We start from the raw sequence: 15819 nt of genomic DNA, 5'->3' as shown, positions 1-15819 counted from the left end.
TGGATGTTAGCATATTTATGAGTAAGAAGTTTTTCTATGAATGTTGGGTCGTTAGTAACAAAAACGTAATTATCCTCGTCATGACGAAAGCGAATCCGAAGGTTTTTTTCTGGGTTGTCTAATGAAGCTTCATAAAACCATCTAAACTTGACCTCAAACTCAGTGTTAGCAGGGAAATCAAGCCTAACCGTTCTGCAATGGTTGTTGTTGCTCTCGTTGTTTCTTGCAGCAAGCCTCCTTTGAAATCCTCTTTCTTTTTTCAAAGCTCCCTTACTTCTAAAACGTACGAATTCGCCTTCACCATCATTTACTTCGTTCACATCCATAGGTCACTTTTAGTTCAGCTGCTTGAGATGGAAGAGTTAGTCTGTTACTTTTGGGTCAGCGAAACCGCCTTTATTCCATAAGAGAGAAGGGACAAGGAAGGGATATTCACCTCGCTAGACACAGGCAATATGGGTGTAGTGGCCTGTGGGTCGCAGTGCGATTTTCAAGGTCATTCACTGGGCCCACAGTCGTCTCGAGAGTTACCAACACTGTACTACTTGTTAATTACTCCAAACCCGCAGCACTTAACACATCTAGCACACGTGTCTTGGAATGACAGACAAATTTTCACTACATAAGAACTAGTTCTCACAACACCTAAGGTACGGCCGGAACACTGTAGAACGTTCACAAAGGCATTCTGTAACTTGGCCTTCACTGGCTGGCTTGGAGCGCTCTTTAGCCTGGATCAGCTAAACTCGCCCTTATCCCATATGTAGATAATGGCGACGAGTTAAGGGATACCGGTGAATAGGAAAGTCGAGGAAGGGACATTCACCTCACTAGACACACGCAGTATGGGTGTAAGTGGCATGCGGGTCTTATAGTGCCATTTTCAAGGTCACCCAGCAGGCCAGACATTCCTCACTCATTTTAAGCCTACGTAGGTACTGATGGTAGCACAATGTCCTAAGTCAGTGAAATCCACTCGTGCAAATAGTTACAACAAATCTGCAGCACTTAACACTTCTAGCACAAACTTATTATGTTTATAGGTGAACCTCTGGCATGTCCCACTTAAAAAGTTAGTACTGCAATGCTCGTTAAATTGTTCTTAACTAAGCCACTACAGGAAACACTGGTATGCCAGCAGCACTGTAGAACGTATATGTAGACATGCTGGGCCTTTTCAATGCTGCTTTCAAGCCTGCTTGAATGTGCTTGCTAAGCCCGTGTCAACCACTTGGATATTTGCTTGTAGCAGGCAGGTAGGCACACAGGAGACATATTCGTAAGATGAATGGAGTGCGGCACGGAGGACTGACATGGGCACTCAAGCATTTATGTGGTCTGGCAAAAACCGCCTCTAGACCATAAGTAAATAGAGGCGAATGGCTGAGTTCAAAATCGAGGAAGGAGGGGAGACAGGCGAGGTGGAGTGAAGGTGTAGCCTCCTGCAGCCACTTCAAATCAGGATGTTTGTGTTTCACTAGGTATATCACTAGTCACAGTTCACACATAAGAGTTCCAGCAGCAATTCAGCTGCGCTCCAACGATATTTGTTGCATGATGAGTTATCAGTCGGGTGAGATAAGCAGTTCTGATAGGCTGGCTCAGACCACACAGATGCATCTCGGACGAATAGCGTTGAGCGGGTTTTTTAGCGGTATGCGAGGCAAAATCTTAGCGATAAAATGTATCGGTATGCGGATTTAACATCATGTGATGCCAACTGTATGCGGGGGTCCACTGTATATATGTATATGTATATACAGTGGACCTCCGCATAACGATCACCTCCGAATGCGACCAATTATGTAAGTGTATTTATGTAAATGCGTTTGTACGTGTATGTTTAGGGGTCTGAAATGGACTAATCTACTTCACAATATTCCTTATGGGAACAAATTCGGTCAGTACTGGCACCTGAACATACTTCTGGAGTGAAAAAATATCGTTAACCGGGGGTCCACTGTACATGTGTGTGTATATATATATATATATATATATATATATATATACAGTGGACCCCCGCATAACGATCACCTCCGAATGCGACCAATTATGTAAGCGTATTTATGTAAGTGCGTTTGTACGTGTATGTTTGGGGGTCTGAAATGGACTAATCTACTTCACAGTATTCCTTATGGGAACAAATTCGGTCAGTACTGGCACCTGAACATACTTCTGGAGTGAAAAAATATCGTTAACCGGGGGTCCACTGTACATGTATGTATATACATGTATATATATTTTTTCTCCCACAGAGGCAGGGTGACCCAAAAAGAAAGAAAATTCCCAAAAAGAAAATACTTTCATCATCATTCAACACTTTAACCTCACTCACACATAATCTCCTCACTTAGCTACGTACTCATTTATTGACGCCTCGGACTTACGACGGACTCTCTGACCAGCATTTATACCTAAATAATGTATATTAGAGCTGATTTCCTCTATTCTGTTTATTTCAGTATACAGTACACTACTGTATGTTTAAAAATATACCAGAAATGTTATAAACGGTGCAAAGGTAACATTAAAACACAAACCCCACTACCATTATAGTATGCTACTCACTTAGCGACAAATTCATTTAAATATGTGGTCTTAGGAACGGAACTCCATTGTTTAGTGAGGAAAGACTGTATAAAGAAACAAACAGTATTAGCAGTAGAGGTGGTACATCCCTATACATGTATTCTTTTAACCTCAGGCTAATCATTTCAAATTTATTAACACCATGCTAAGTCACTGGCAGTTTAACCTCCTTTAATTTGTTTTTGTTATTTCTGTATAGTATGTGTGATGGTAAATGTTTTAATATAAATCAAATGAATATCAAAAATAAGACTTGGGTTTGCTTGTGCTGTAACTTACAAGAAAATTTTTACCTATAGTATACACTAAAATACTTTACTTTTGAAGTATGAAAAAAATATTGTGCATAGAAATCTATGACCCTCGAGGAACACAAGCCACCTCTACCTCCCCCTCAGAGTCCATTAAGAAGACTCTCCCAACAATACAGTGAAAGCATCTACTACTATACAAACAGATCACAATGTCAATTTATTTTGCAGAAACGCCAAAGCTTTTCTTCTTTCCGAGTACTGTTACCTGTGTCAGTATAATAGTGTACAATACCAGCAAGTTGCTCAGTAAAATGCATGGGCACTGTTGCGCATGTATCTTATTCATAAACCCATAAGGGTCATACAGTGTCTGGGAAATGGGGTTAGTCAGATTAGAGCTGAAGAAAAGGAGACTACCTCCAATTCTTTGGATCAAGAACCCTTCACCAGCATCAAGGCACTCATGACTGTTACAGTAATGAAATGGCAGTAGTCAGTAATCTGCCGTCAGAAACGGTTGGAGCTAACATTACTGAATCTTGAAATGCGGGTAAATACAACTCCCAAATTGTTTAGAAGCTGATATTATAGGCCAGTTCTACAATGATTTTCTTAACTTGATTAGTAAATATGAAGAGGGTATGTAGAGGGTAAAGTGATGCTATCTTTATATGCACCCATGTGACAAGCTAGAAAATAAAGTGCACTCAGATCTGTTAGCCTTATATTGTTAGTACATTCAGAGCTGTGGACTTCATATTGTTAGTCAGAGCTGTGGACTTCATATTGTTAGTCAGAGCTGTGGACTTCATATTGTTAGTCAGAGCTGTGGACTTCATATTGTTAGTCAGAGCTGTGGACTTCATATTGTTAGTCAGAGCTGTGGACTTCATATTGTTAGTCAGAGCTGTGGACTTCATATTGTTAGTCAGAGCTGTGGACTTCATATTGTTAGTCAGAGCTGTGGACTTCATATTGTTAGTCAGAGCTGTGGACTTCATATTGTTAGTCAGAGCTGTGGATTTCGTATTGTTAGTCGGAGCTGTGGACTTCATGTTGTTACATTCAGAACTGTGGACTTCATATTGTTAGTCAGAACTGTGGACTTCATATTGTTACAATCAGAACTGTGGACTTCATATTGTTACAATCAGAACTGTGGACTTCATATTGTTACATTCAGAACTGTGGACTTCACATTGTTAGTCAGAACTGTGGACTTCATATTGTTACATTCAGAACTGTGGACTTCATATTGTTAGTCAGAACTGTGGGCTTCATATTGTTACATTCAGAACTGTGAACTTCATATTGTTACATTCAGAATTGTGGACTTCACATTGTTAGTCAGAACTGTGGACTTCATATTGTTACATTCAGAACTGTGGACTTCATATTGTTACATTCAGAACTGTGGACTTCATAATGTTACATTCAGAACTGTGGACTTCATATTGTTAGTCAGAACTGTGGACTTCATCTTGTTACAGTCTGATTATTATTTGCAAATCTGAAGTTGAAGCACCCTGAGAACCACATAGTTCATTTACAACTAGGCATTTAAGCCATTTTTTTTCATTTGGAGAAATATTAGTAATTGTTGTATGTATTGAAAGTTTAATGTGTTAAAAAAATTGGCAAATACTTTTTTGAAACCTTGAAGTTAAACTCTTTGGGTTTTTTATGCTCTATCATCTCACTTAAATGCTGTAGTTGCTGGTGGTTGAACATCTGGGGTTCGTCAGTACTGAACATCTGGGGTTCGTCAGTACTGAACATCTGGGGTTCGTCAGTACTGAACATCTGGGGTTCATCAGTACTGAACATCTGGGGTTCGTCAGTACTGAACATCTGGGGTTCGTCAGTACTGAACATCTGGGGTTCGTCAGTACTGAACATCTGGGGTTCGTCAGTACTGAACATTGTGGTTCATCAGTACTGAACATCTGTGGTTTGTCAGTACCAAACATCTGTGGTACGTCATTACTGAACATCTGTGGTTCATCAGTACTGAACATCTGCGGTTTGTCAGTACTGAACATCAGTGCTGCTACCTGAACATTTTTTCACAAACTTGCCACTTTATAACACAAATCAACCCACATGGAAAATAATATAACAGAAGATAGGAAGCATACAGCATATTCCTCCCAACAACCGAGGCCCTCTTCAGTAGACTCAAGCAGCACGCCGAACTATGCACACTACCCATCCTGTCTTTCAGTTATATTATCTCCATGTTGGTCGGTCCATCTCACTCAGCATTGTCTATTAAACTTTTGCGTTTTTCACTTTACATTCATTTTAGTATTAAATAAGTCTCACCTTAAGTCACATTGCATTAATTCAGTAGTGTAGCATCTTCTTGGCTATGTTTTAATCTAATAATTAAGTATTTTCTCTCTTTAATATATAAATATATCTTTGTTACCACATATTCTTATTGAACTATTTGCTGATTATATGACTAAGTATTGTTTTATGTATCTATAAATATTATGTGTCTATAAATATTATTGTTGCTTTGTTGTTAAATATTCATTTAATTTTCCAGCATTCAGGTATGAATTTCATACTCCACAAAGAAAATTTATCACTAATCTACTAGAACAAAAGTCCCTAGCTTTATTCTTAGAAATCTTCAAAGTCACTTTCTGTTTGCTTAGAACACATCCAGTTTATATGGAATATAATTGATACAATATTTTATAATTTTAAAAATCACTTTATGCACTGTATGTATGTGTGTATTATTATTATTATTATTATTATTATTATGTATTATTATTACGTATTATTATTATTACGTATATTCTAAGGAAGCATTAATCGGATAGAGGTAGTGTAGCGAGAGTTAGGGAAGGGTAGTTCTTATTCCCCAGATCCAGAGCTTTTAACCAGCATGAAGGCACCCTTCTGGAAAGGAAGATACAGTATATGCATCATAATTTTTAAGAATATTATGTGATACAACAATATTGCACGGTATTTTGAATAAAAGACTACTTTTTATTCCCACCGATTTACTTATATTACCATAGCTATTTATTATAAAAGACAGAGGACCCCTGCTCTACTTCAACATTTTTTGTCCACAACATTATTTTAGGAGTTTTTTTTTTAGAATTTAATTAAATACAATGCTGGACTTTTTTTTTTTTTTACTCATATCCTAAGTTATTTTCTGAACTGCTCTTGTGAGAAACAATGATAGGATAGTTTCATCACTTTGTGTGTTAAAAGTGTAGTGGTAGCAAGTGTATGTATGGATTAATGTAAAACCAGATGATGTAGAAGATACAGACTAAAGGCACAAGTACCAGAACCAGTGATGTAAGTCGCAAGGGTGGCTACACTACATGACTCCTCCCTTCTCTCATTAAGTTCCCGCAAACGACACTAAGTTTCCCGGCAAGGCCAAGAAAAAGAAAAAGGAACAAGTACGAGAAGAGGAAGAAGAGTATGAAGAAGAAGGGGAGGATGAAGATGAACCTGAGGCAGAGGACGATAATGACGATCCAGTTAAGGCAAAGAAATTCCGAAAGAGACTGTCAATGGGTGATAAGAGAGGTAAAGATGAGATGTGAAGAGTATGCACAGTCAAGCCACGTCTCCTCTCTTCTAGCAAGTAGCGTCTTCCTAGAAAGAAAAAACAAATATATACATACACTTAGCATTTTGATGGGTTCGTAAATGTGTCATGGTGACTGTGATTGTGATTCTCCTGAGCAATATATCAAATAAATTCAACATCCTGGAAGGTATTTTCATCTAATATTGCCAGAGATATCATAAGCACTGGACAAGATGAGAGGTCATGTGATTATTTGATCGCTGTGCTTATTTTAGGGCCCTTTGTACCTCCCAAGACACTGGGCCCTGGAGTAAGAATAAACAGTTCCCATCTTAGGGAGTTTACGAACTCAACCTTAGAGAGTATGGCATCATCTAGCGAGGATCGTAGCATCCATCATGATATGAACTAGAGCATCTTGTGACTCAACAGTTTTCCTTCTGCAGCTTACCATCATCTCACTCATGCCTGGCCACAACTCAGAAATGCAGAAGCTAAAACTGTATTTTTTATGTAGATTTTATTTAGAATTTTGTTTGATATTTTGTATGAATACTACTTTTAGTAGATGTGATCCTTTTGCAGCTGAAGTCTCACTATCTATAGCTCTCAAGCTAAAAACCAACTCAGAATTCAAAATGGTCAAAAACTGCATTTTTGATTGTACAAATTGAGCGTGTCATGTCACGTGGTCCTTAGTACAGCCCTTAGCGTGACGACAAAGAAATCACTCAACACTGGTTATGTATGGACTTGTCTTTAATATGTGTTATCTTGACTCTCACAGAGAACATGGCATTGTAGCTGGCATCTCTGACTTTGTTGTTACACACACACACACACACACACACAGGCAGTGCCTTAGATGTCTTTGGAATGATGCTCAGCCCACTGTTGTAAAATGTATATTATGTCCTGTAACTTTGATCTCATTTTTGTACCTAGTGTTGATGATGTAGCTTATTATGTAACTTCCATAGCATGCAGTCTGGTATGGTAGTATAGTACAGTATTTGTAGACTGTTTTGATGTTTTTAAGTTCGATAAGTAGTAAAATATAATGCAGTGCTGATGATTATTTTTTTTTGTCAATAGTATGCATGTCTTGACAAGGTTATTTTCAATTTTAAATATGAAGTAATATGTTAACACTTGTATATGAGCTTAAGTTTGATAGAAGTTTAATCATGAAGTGGATTGTTCTTGTGTATACAAAGTTAGTACTCATATTGTGCAACACTTTATTTTTTGCAAATTCTTCAAATTCCTAGCCAAAATCTTCTTAAAACATAAGACTTAATTAAACTTGAATTGCATCTTAGCCAGTTTGCAGTGATGCTCAGCATCTTCTGTCATATTTAGAAACTTCACGCATGTACTTACTGTTTATTGCCTGCAGGTTCTACTGAAGAAGGTACTGTTGGAGAGATCAGTGTCCAGGTGGACCTCTACACTCATCCAGGGACAGGTGAACAACGTATCAATGTCAAGGGTAAGTGTTATAGAGGCTCTTATAGACACCATTGGAGATGCTGTTATAGACAGTGTTATAGATGGTGTTATAATATCAAAGAGGGTATTACTGGTAGTATTATAGAGGGTTGTTTGGACAGTGTTATGGACAGTGCTAGAGAAAGTGTTAAAGACAGTGAAGTGCTTTTCTCTAAAGTCCATTTATCTCTCGCCTGAAATTACATCTTTATGGAGCCACTGTTTTTCAATCAGGACACATAGGATCAAGCTTCCACCATGCCTATCACTGAGCAAGTCAAGCAGGGTATATCATTTTGCATGTCTGTAGTAAAATAATAATAATTTATTTTGCAGTTTTATATTCTCACACAAAAAAGAGCTAAATTCATATGGGTCACTCAACACAGCCTATTTTGCAGTAAAAGTTACATATTTTGTTAACCCCTCTTGTTGTAGACTAGTATGACTTAAAGTTGTAAAGAAAGGGACTTTATTTTATGCACCTGTAAGAGAAAAGATATAATGACTTGAATAATAGTAATATTTATGCCTAAAATTGTGGGGGGGGGGGGGAGATAGGTGCTCTGGTAGTTTACAGAGTAGCTAAGGAAAGTTTGTAAAACCATTGGTATTGAGAGGCATGAAGTGATTTTGATCAAAGATGGTTTCTACACTCTTGGTGTTTAATGAAAGACTGAGAGACAGCACAGGTGTTAAAAGTGTACTGCCTGTTATTCCTTACAAGCTACTGAAAAAGACCTTACCTGACACTGACATTTGTGGACCAGAGGTCACAACTGCTAGTAATAGTTTACATCTTGGAGTACTGTACTCAGTGCCTCAGTAGAATTTCCTCATTATTATTATTATTATTACTATTCTTATTATTATTATTATTATTAAAGAATAAAGAGGCACAATGCACAAATTATTATTATTATTAATAATAATAATAATTTCGGGAGTTATTTCTTGGGTAGCTTTAGGTAGAGGTTGTTTTGATAAGGACCTGCCTCGTATGAGCCAGTAGGCCTTCTGCAATGTTCCTCCATTTTTATGTTCTTATGTACTTAGTCTGACTCAAGTAAGGGGATCTTAGCTCTCATTCCTTGGATCAGGAACACCTCAACTTCAAGGCCCTCTTTCCTTATCTTGAAATTAATTACATCCTAAATAAATCTTAATTTCGTGTTCTTGCACAGTTCTTTCACAATTCATTCTTATGTTAACATGTTATTGGTTATTGGAAGGTTTTATTTCTGGGTGTCAAATGGCTCAGTTGATAGTTGCCTCAGCTCACACACTGAGGGACCATGGTTTGATTCCTGGCACGAGTGGAAACATTTAGCATGTTTCCTTACATCTGCTGCTCCTGTTCACCCAACCTGGGTGTTATGCTGCTGGTGTGGGTTGCATCCTGAGGGAGAGGATTAAAAGACCTCAGTAGAAAGAAGATAGTTGTTGATGACATCCTGACCATATTTGATTATCTAGTAAGTAAGTTTATTCAGGTATACACAAATACAGTTACATAGAATTATCATACATAGCAGCATATGTGTAGAGAACCTAGGATAACCCAAAAAAGTCAGACAGAGTGACTTATTTCCATTGGGGTCCTTTTACCTTATTATTATAATATAAAGGTTATAATATTTTCTTATTATTCTACAATGAAGATAACATCTTATTATCATACTAAAAAGACTATCTACTACACCAAGGTCATTAAGACTATCTACAATACGAGGGTCATTACTAGGAATATGGTAAAATTTACACGTATGTTAGCTAAAAAATAGAAAATCATTCCCCTCCCTTTCTGTAGCTACATTCATCAGACACCTTTTGGCACTCTTCTTGAACTGGTTCATGCTATGACTGGCTTTGACATGTGCGGGCAGTCTGTTCCATTCCTTTATTGCTGTACAATAAAAGGTGTTTGAAGCCTGGCCACTGACTGTGGGTACTACAAAGTTGTGCTCTCTCCCCCTAGTACTATGATTGCTTTGGTTCCCAACCTTGACAAAATTGACAGCAAGATATTCTGGACATTGTTTGTGAGCAATTTTATAAATGTGATTTAGCTTCAGTTGTTTTACTCTGTCTTCAACATTCAGCATATCCAACTGCTGTAATTCATCCTGGCCTACATATTCTCTTGGTCCCAGCCCCAGGATGAATCTTACGATTTTGTTCTGGGTGATTTGCAGTCTATCTTTCAGTTTTTTTGTCAAGGCAGAGTACCAAGAAGAGCAAGCGTAATCCATATGGCATTGTATAAGGGCTAGACATAGGGTCCTGCGAGCCTCAGTAGGTAGACACTGTGCTTGTCTATACAGGAACTTCAGTCTGGCATTTGCTTTCTTTACTACACTGTTCTCTATCAATTCTCCTGACATGCATGGGTCAAAGGGGATTCCCAAATATTTTACTGATGAAACCAAAGTGATGGGCTCCCCATTACATTGAACATTAAAATTATTTACCCTTCTCAGTTTATGTTTCGTGCCAAAGAGAATGGCTTCAGTTTTCCCTAGGTGTAATGATAGTTTGTTGTCTACTAACCATTTGCTGCAGGACTCCTAGGTTACTAACCCTCTGGATTAATAATCCCAACAAAATCTTATTCTATTCACAATGTAGATGGTAGTCACCATGTACCCATTCTGTGGGCAATAGTTAAAAGATTATAGGTATAAATAATGGGTCCAGGAGCCAGGCTTTAACACTTAGTTAGCTAAGTTACCATATTAAAACCTACTCCAAGTGAGTGTCCTGTCTACCTACAGTTTTACCCCAGTCCTTTTTCTCCCCATTCTTGCCATTCCTCTTATACCCTAACTGAAAAATAGTAATGATAACTATACTCCATTATAAAAAAAAAATTCAGCATTGGAATCTTTGATTCTAACTGTAACGTTAAACAAAAATTACATCCAAAGATTATTTTTTAACACAAACCAACCTAGACATCCCATCACAAAATAAAATACTACATGAAATACAGTAATGATATTAAAACACTGAACTTTGTTGATAGGACTCAAGCCAGTCAAAATAGATACACTGATTTTTTTAACCCTTTCAGGGTCCGTGCCATAGATCTATGGCTTTACGTTGAGGGTCCAAACCATAGATCTACGCCATGAGCTTAGCTCACTCTGATAAGCTGTGAGCGGTAAATTTGAGCCTAGATATGAGAGAATACATCTATGTGGTATGTGTGCACCACATAAAACAAATCCTGCAGCACACTGTGCATGAGGGAAAAAAAACGAGACCATAATTTTCTATTAAAACAGCAATTTTGCAGTGATTTTTCGTATGTTTTTTATAGTTGTACAGTGGTCCCTCAATAATCGTCCATAATCCGTTCCTGGAAGTGGGACTATTATCGAAATAGACGATTTTCGAATTAATTTTCCCCATAAGAAATAATGTAAATGCAATTAATCCATTCCTGACACCCAGAAGTATTAAAACAAAAAAAAATTTTACATGAAATATAGATGTAGTACATAAACGATGCAATGGCACATGATGAATGAAACATTAACAGAATAACACTTACCTTTGTTGGCGATTCTTCTTAGTGTATGGAAGACTGGAGAAGGAGACAGATTGGATTATTTACTGTTTGGAAGGGGAATCCCCTTCCATCAACACCTCAGGTACCAATTGTTTTTCTGGGGTTACTTCTCTTCTCAGTTTCTTAATGCCACTAGGACCAGCTTGAGAGTCACTGGAGTCCTGTCTCGCAAAAAAACTGTCCAGAGAGCTCTGTTTCTGGCGTCTCTTTAAAACTTCCCTAAAATGGGCCAAGACTCTGTCACTGTACAAGTTGCCGATATGGCTTGCAACATCCTTCTCAGGGTGATGTTTCTTCATAAATCTTTCCATCCTACCCCACATTTCAAAAATCTCCTTAATTTCTGAAGAAGGCACCTTCTTCCATCTCTCTTCCTCCTCCTCTGCAGCAAGATTCTGAGCTGCGATTTGTTGCTCTTCCTGCTGAAGCTCTTGCAGCTCCTCAGTGGTTAGCTCTTCACTGTGGTCCTCCACCAACTCTTCCACATCCTCCAAACTCATATCCAACCCCATGGAACTCCCCAGTGCGACAGTAGAGTTCACAACTGACATAGGCTCATCAGGGGCTGCCTCAAACCCTTCAAAATCCCTCTTGTGGACACAATCTGGCCACAATTTTCTCCAAGCAGAGTTTAAAGTCCTGGTAGTCACTCCCTCCCAAGCCTTACCTATAAGGCTTATGCAATGGAGAATACTGAAGTGTTCTTTACAAAAATCTCTTAGGGTCAAGTGAGTGTCTGAGGTCACATTAAAGCACCTTTCAAACATTGCTTTGGTGTAGAGTTTTTTAAAGTTTGAAATGACTTGCTGGTCCATGGGCTGGAGGAGAGGAGTGGTATTCGGGGGCAAGAACTTTACTGTGATGAGCCCAAACTCCTTCAGAATTAGGTCATTCAAGTTTGGAGGATGAACAGGTGCATTGTCCATTACTAGGAGGCACTTGAGATCCAATTTCTTTTCCAGGAGGTAATTCTTCACACTAGGGCCAAACACTTCATTGAACCACTCGACGAAAATGTCCCTTGTGACTTATGCCTTATTATTAGATCTCCAAAACACACACAATTTACTCTTCATAACATTGTTTTTCTTGAACACTCTGGGATTTTCAGAATGGTACACTAGTAACGGCTTAACTTTGAAATCCCCACTAGCATTAGCACAGAACATGAGTGTCAGCCTGTCTTTCATAGGCTTGTGTCCTGGCAGTGCCTTTTCTTCCTGAGTAATGTAGGTCCTCTTTGGCATTTTCTTCCAAAAGAGGCCTGTTTTGTCACAATTGAACACTTGTTCAGGTTTCAGTCCTTCACTGTTTATGTACTCCTTGAATTCCTGCACATATTTTTCAGCCGCTTTGTTGTCAGTACTGGCAGCCTCACCATGCCTTACCACACTGTGTATGCCAGTACGCTTCTTTAATCTCTCAGACCAGCCTTTGCTGGCCTTAAATTCACTCACATCACCACTAGTTGCAGGCAGTTTCTTTGCCAAATCGTCATGCAACTGCCTAGCCTTTTCACAAATAAGCGACGTCATAAGACTATCTCCTGCTAATTGTTTCTCTATACACAAATAACCCACATCTTTGAGTACTGGTGATCTCATTTTTGTCAGCATATTTACCCCCTTTGCAACAACAGCGTCCTTGATTTCCTTTTTCTTGGCTATGATGGAAGATATGGTTGTACGGGATTTGTTATACATCCTGGCCAGTTCGCCCAGACGTACGCCACTTTCATATTGTTCAATGATGTTTTTCTTAAATTCAATCATATTTCTCACCTTCTTTACTAAGGGCTTGGCACTAGGAGCTTTCTTTGGAGCCATGGTAGCTTATTTAGCACTTGCAAGCACTAAAATCAAGGGAATATTATGAAATATTTCGTAGGAGCAAGTGAGGGGACTGTCGCTCACTGGTAAACAGTGGCACACTGGCTGGGAAGGGAAGGCCCAGGCAGCTCAGAGCGTGAGTATGCGTCCCGGACGAAGGACTATTAGCGAGCTAACGGACCATTTGCGAGCCAGTGTTTAGATGAAATAACAGGACTATTTCCAAAATGGACGACTTTCAGGCCGGACGATTATTGAGGGACCACTGTATTTGCAATTTCTTGGTCTCATTTGATAGAATGGAAGATATTTTGATTGGTTTCAGTACTGAAAATGGCTTGAAACTGAGCTCAGAGTAGTGGAAATGTTAAATTTTTACTGATGTTCAGGAGTAAACAAATGACCTCACACGTCTAATACACGCCAGCTGGTGGGTCTAATATACATTCACAAATGTGCTGATATTATTTATACAATTATTACAATATTGCATTACAGTAAATCTTCTATTTTTTGGTTTGAATAAAAATTCATTATGTGAATTAAAAATCAAAATGGAATTCATTTGCAAAGCCTGAAAATGTAACTAATGAATAGAGGAAATGTTAGCTTAGTGCTTGGAATGCCTGCATTGTTTATTCTGGACCCTATTTTGAAATTGGAATATTTTGAACTTTGTACTAAATTGGCCAAATTACCAATTTCCAATCACTTTATTTTGTAGTTGAAGCAGTCGAGTTGGTGATTTCTTGTGCTCAGTCGATAGAATAGAAGTAATACTAGTGAAATAGCTAAGAATTTGGCTGACTGGAATAAGGTAATTGGCCTAAAATGGGAGTCAAAGTCAGCAAAATCGCTGATGCGTATATATTGCTGACACATCAAAATTTGCGAGAGCATTATTTCGTCAATTTTCTATAAAATTTCGTACTTTTTGTTTTATTACCTTCAGGAAAAGATTCTCTACCATTTCATAAGAAAAAATAACAAAATTATTTTTTGAAAATTCTTGGACACTGGTGTGCACTTTGAAATTTGGCCTCTGGACCCTGAAAGGGATAAATAATAATTTCTGATGTTTATCATTTGTGTTTTGTAATACATCTACTGGAGTATGGAAAGTCACAATGCTATGGCTGGAACAATTCATGAACAACTCACACTTATCTAAGATGCATCTGCAGAAATTCATATATTATTTGACATTGCACCAGGATGAACCAAAATGTCATTGTAAGTTTCCTCTTGAAAGTGCACAATATTTGTGAACACATCTGTTTTTTTCTGTTTGCTTATTTTGTTATCTTATTAACCCTTTTTTATTTTATCTTTTGTGAAGTCGTGGCAGCCAATGATCTTCGGTGGCCCACGACAGCAGGAGGAATGTTCCGCCCCTTCGTCGAGGTCAACCTCATAGGTCCTCACCTGGCAGACAAGAAGAGAAAGTTTGCCACGAAGTCTAAGTCTAACAGCTGGTCGCCCAAATATAATGAGAGCGTCCAGTTGTAAGTCTTCTCATATTGTATTATTTTAGTCACCTCTTCATTATATTCATAGGGGGCAAGCTGTAAATTTCCAGGGAGGTGGGGGGGGGGGGAATAATGAGAGAATTGAGGGTAACCAGGTTTGATATGAAAATGTGGAAGGTAGTTTTAATTTGTAGCATCAAGAGCCCTTTACCCAGCATCAATGTAACCCTCTTGATAGTCAGGATCAATAGGCAGAAATCGTTAAGATTTAGTATTCCTCCACTCAACATAGTGTAACGTATCTCCACTCCATATAATTTACTGTACCTCCACTCCATATAATCTAGTGTACCGGGATTCCATATGGTCTAGTGTACTTCTACTCTATATAGTCTTGTGTACTTGTATTCCATATAGTCTAGTGTACTACTCCATATAGTTTAGATTGAGCTTTAATAAATAGCTTGATTAATAAAGAAACAGATATTGTATTACACAATGCTTACCACCTGCAACACAATGGCCACAACCAGTCACATCTTACAAAAATGTCATCTGATGTTTCCTCTCCAATTTGTGAACTGCTAGTGAGATACTATTACCCACAGTGGAACTTGATCAGCCAGAATGAGGCTTTATTACCCTCAGAATGGCTTTATCAGGTATTTGATAAAAGTCCCACTGAGGGTGGAGCTTTATTGCTTTATCACCCACAGTGGTGAATGAGAAAGCTTATACCATTGTCTACCTACTTTTAGCTTATATTACTGTCTGCCTACTTCAAGCTTATACCACTGGCCACCTATCATAAGTTCACACCACTGTCTACCTACTTTCAGCTTAATTGGGAGTGAAGAAGGTCCTGAGAGCTTCGAACTTCACATCTGTGTGAAGGACTACTGCTTTGCTCGTGATGATAGACTGGTGGGAGTAGCTGTGCTTCAGCTTAGAGACATTGTTGATCAGGTGAGCAGTTATGCTTCAACTTAGAGACATTGTAGATCAGGTGACTGGCTGTGTTTCAACTTGGAGACATCAC

At 38.4% G+C, this 15819-nt stretch overlaps 1 protein-coding gene across 20 annotated transcripts in view; it reads left to right on the top strand.

Annotated features, from left to right (window-relative positions):
- Positions 1 to 15819, top strand: part of unc-13 — a 1383522-nt gene that overhangs the window by 1363388 nt on the left and 4315 nt on the right. For 19 of the 20 annotated variants that reach the window (XM_070092069.1, XM_070092068.1, XM_070092067.1 and 16 more), the window contains 4 exons: positions 6228 to 6413; positions 7817 to 7909; positions 14651 to 14816; positions 15620 to 15746. In XM_070092069.1, the coding sequence (XP_069948170.1) occupies positions 6228 to 6413; positions 7817 to 7909; positions 14651 to 14816; positions 15620 to 15746 (572 nt within the window). The remainder of the gene's footprint in view (positions 1 to 6227; positions 6414 to 7816; positions 7910 to 14650; positions 14817 to 15619; positions 15747 to 15819) is intronic. The other variant, XM_070092057.1, reaches the window with a different exon arrangement.

This window comes from Cherax quadricarinatus, chromosome 38 (assembly GCF_038502225.1).
Source record: "Cherax quadricarinatus isolate ZL_2023a chromosome 38, ASM3850222v1, whole genome shotgun sequence".
NCBI classification, from domain to species: Eukaryota; Metazoa; Arthropoda; class Malacostraca; order Decapoda; family Parastacidae; genus Cherax; species Cherax quadricarinatus.
This window is presented reverse-complemented; position numbering and strand designations above follow the sequence as displayed.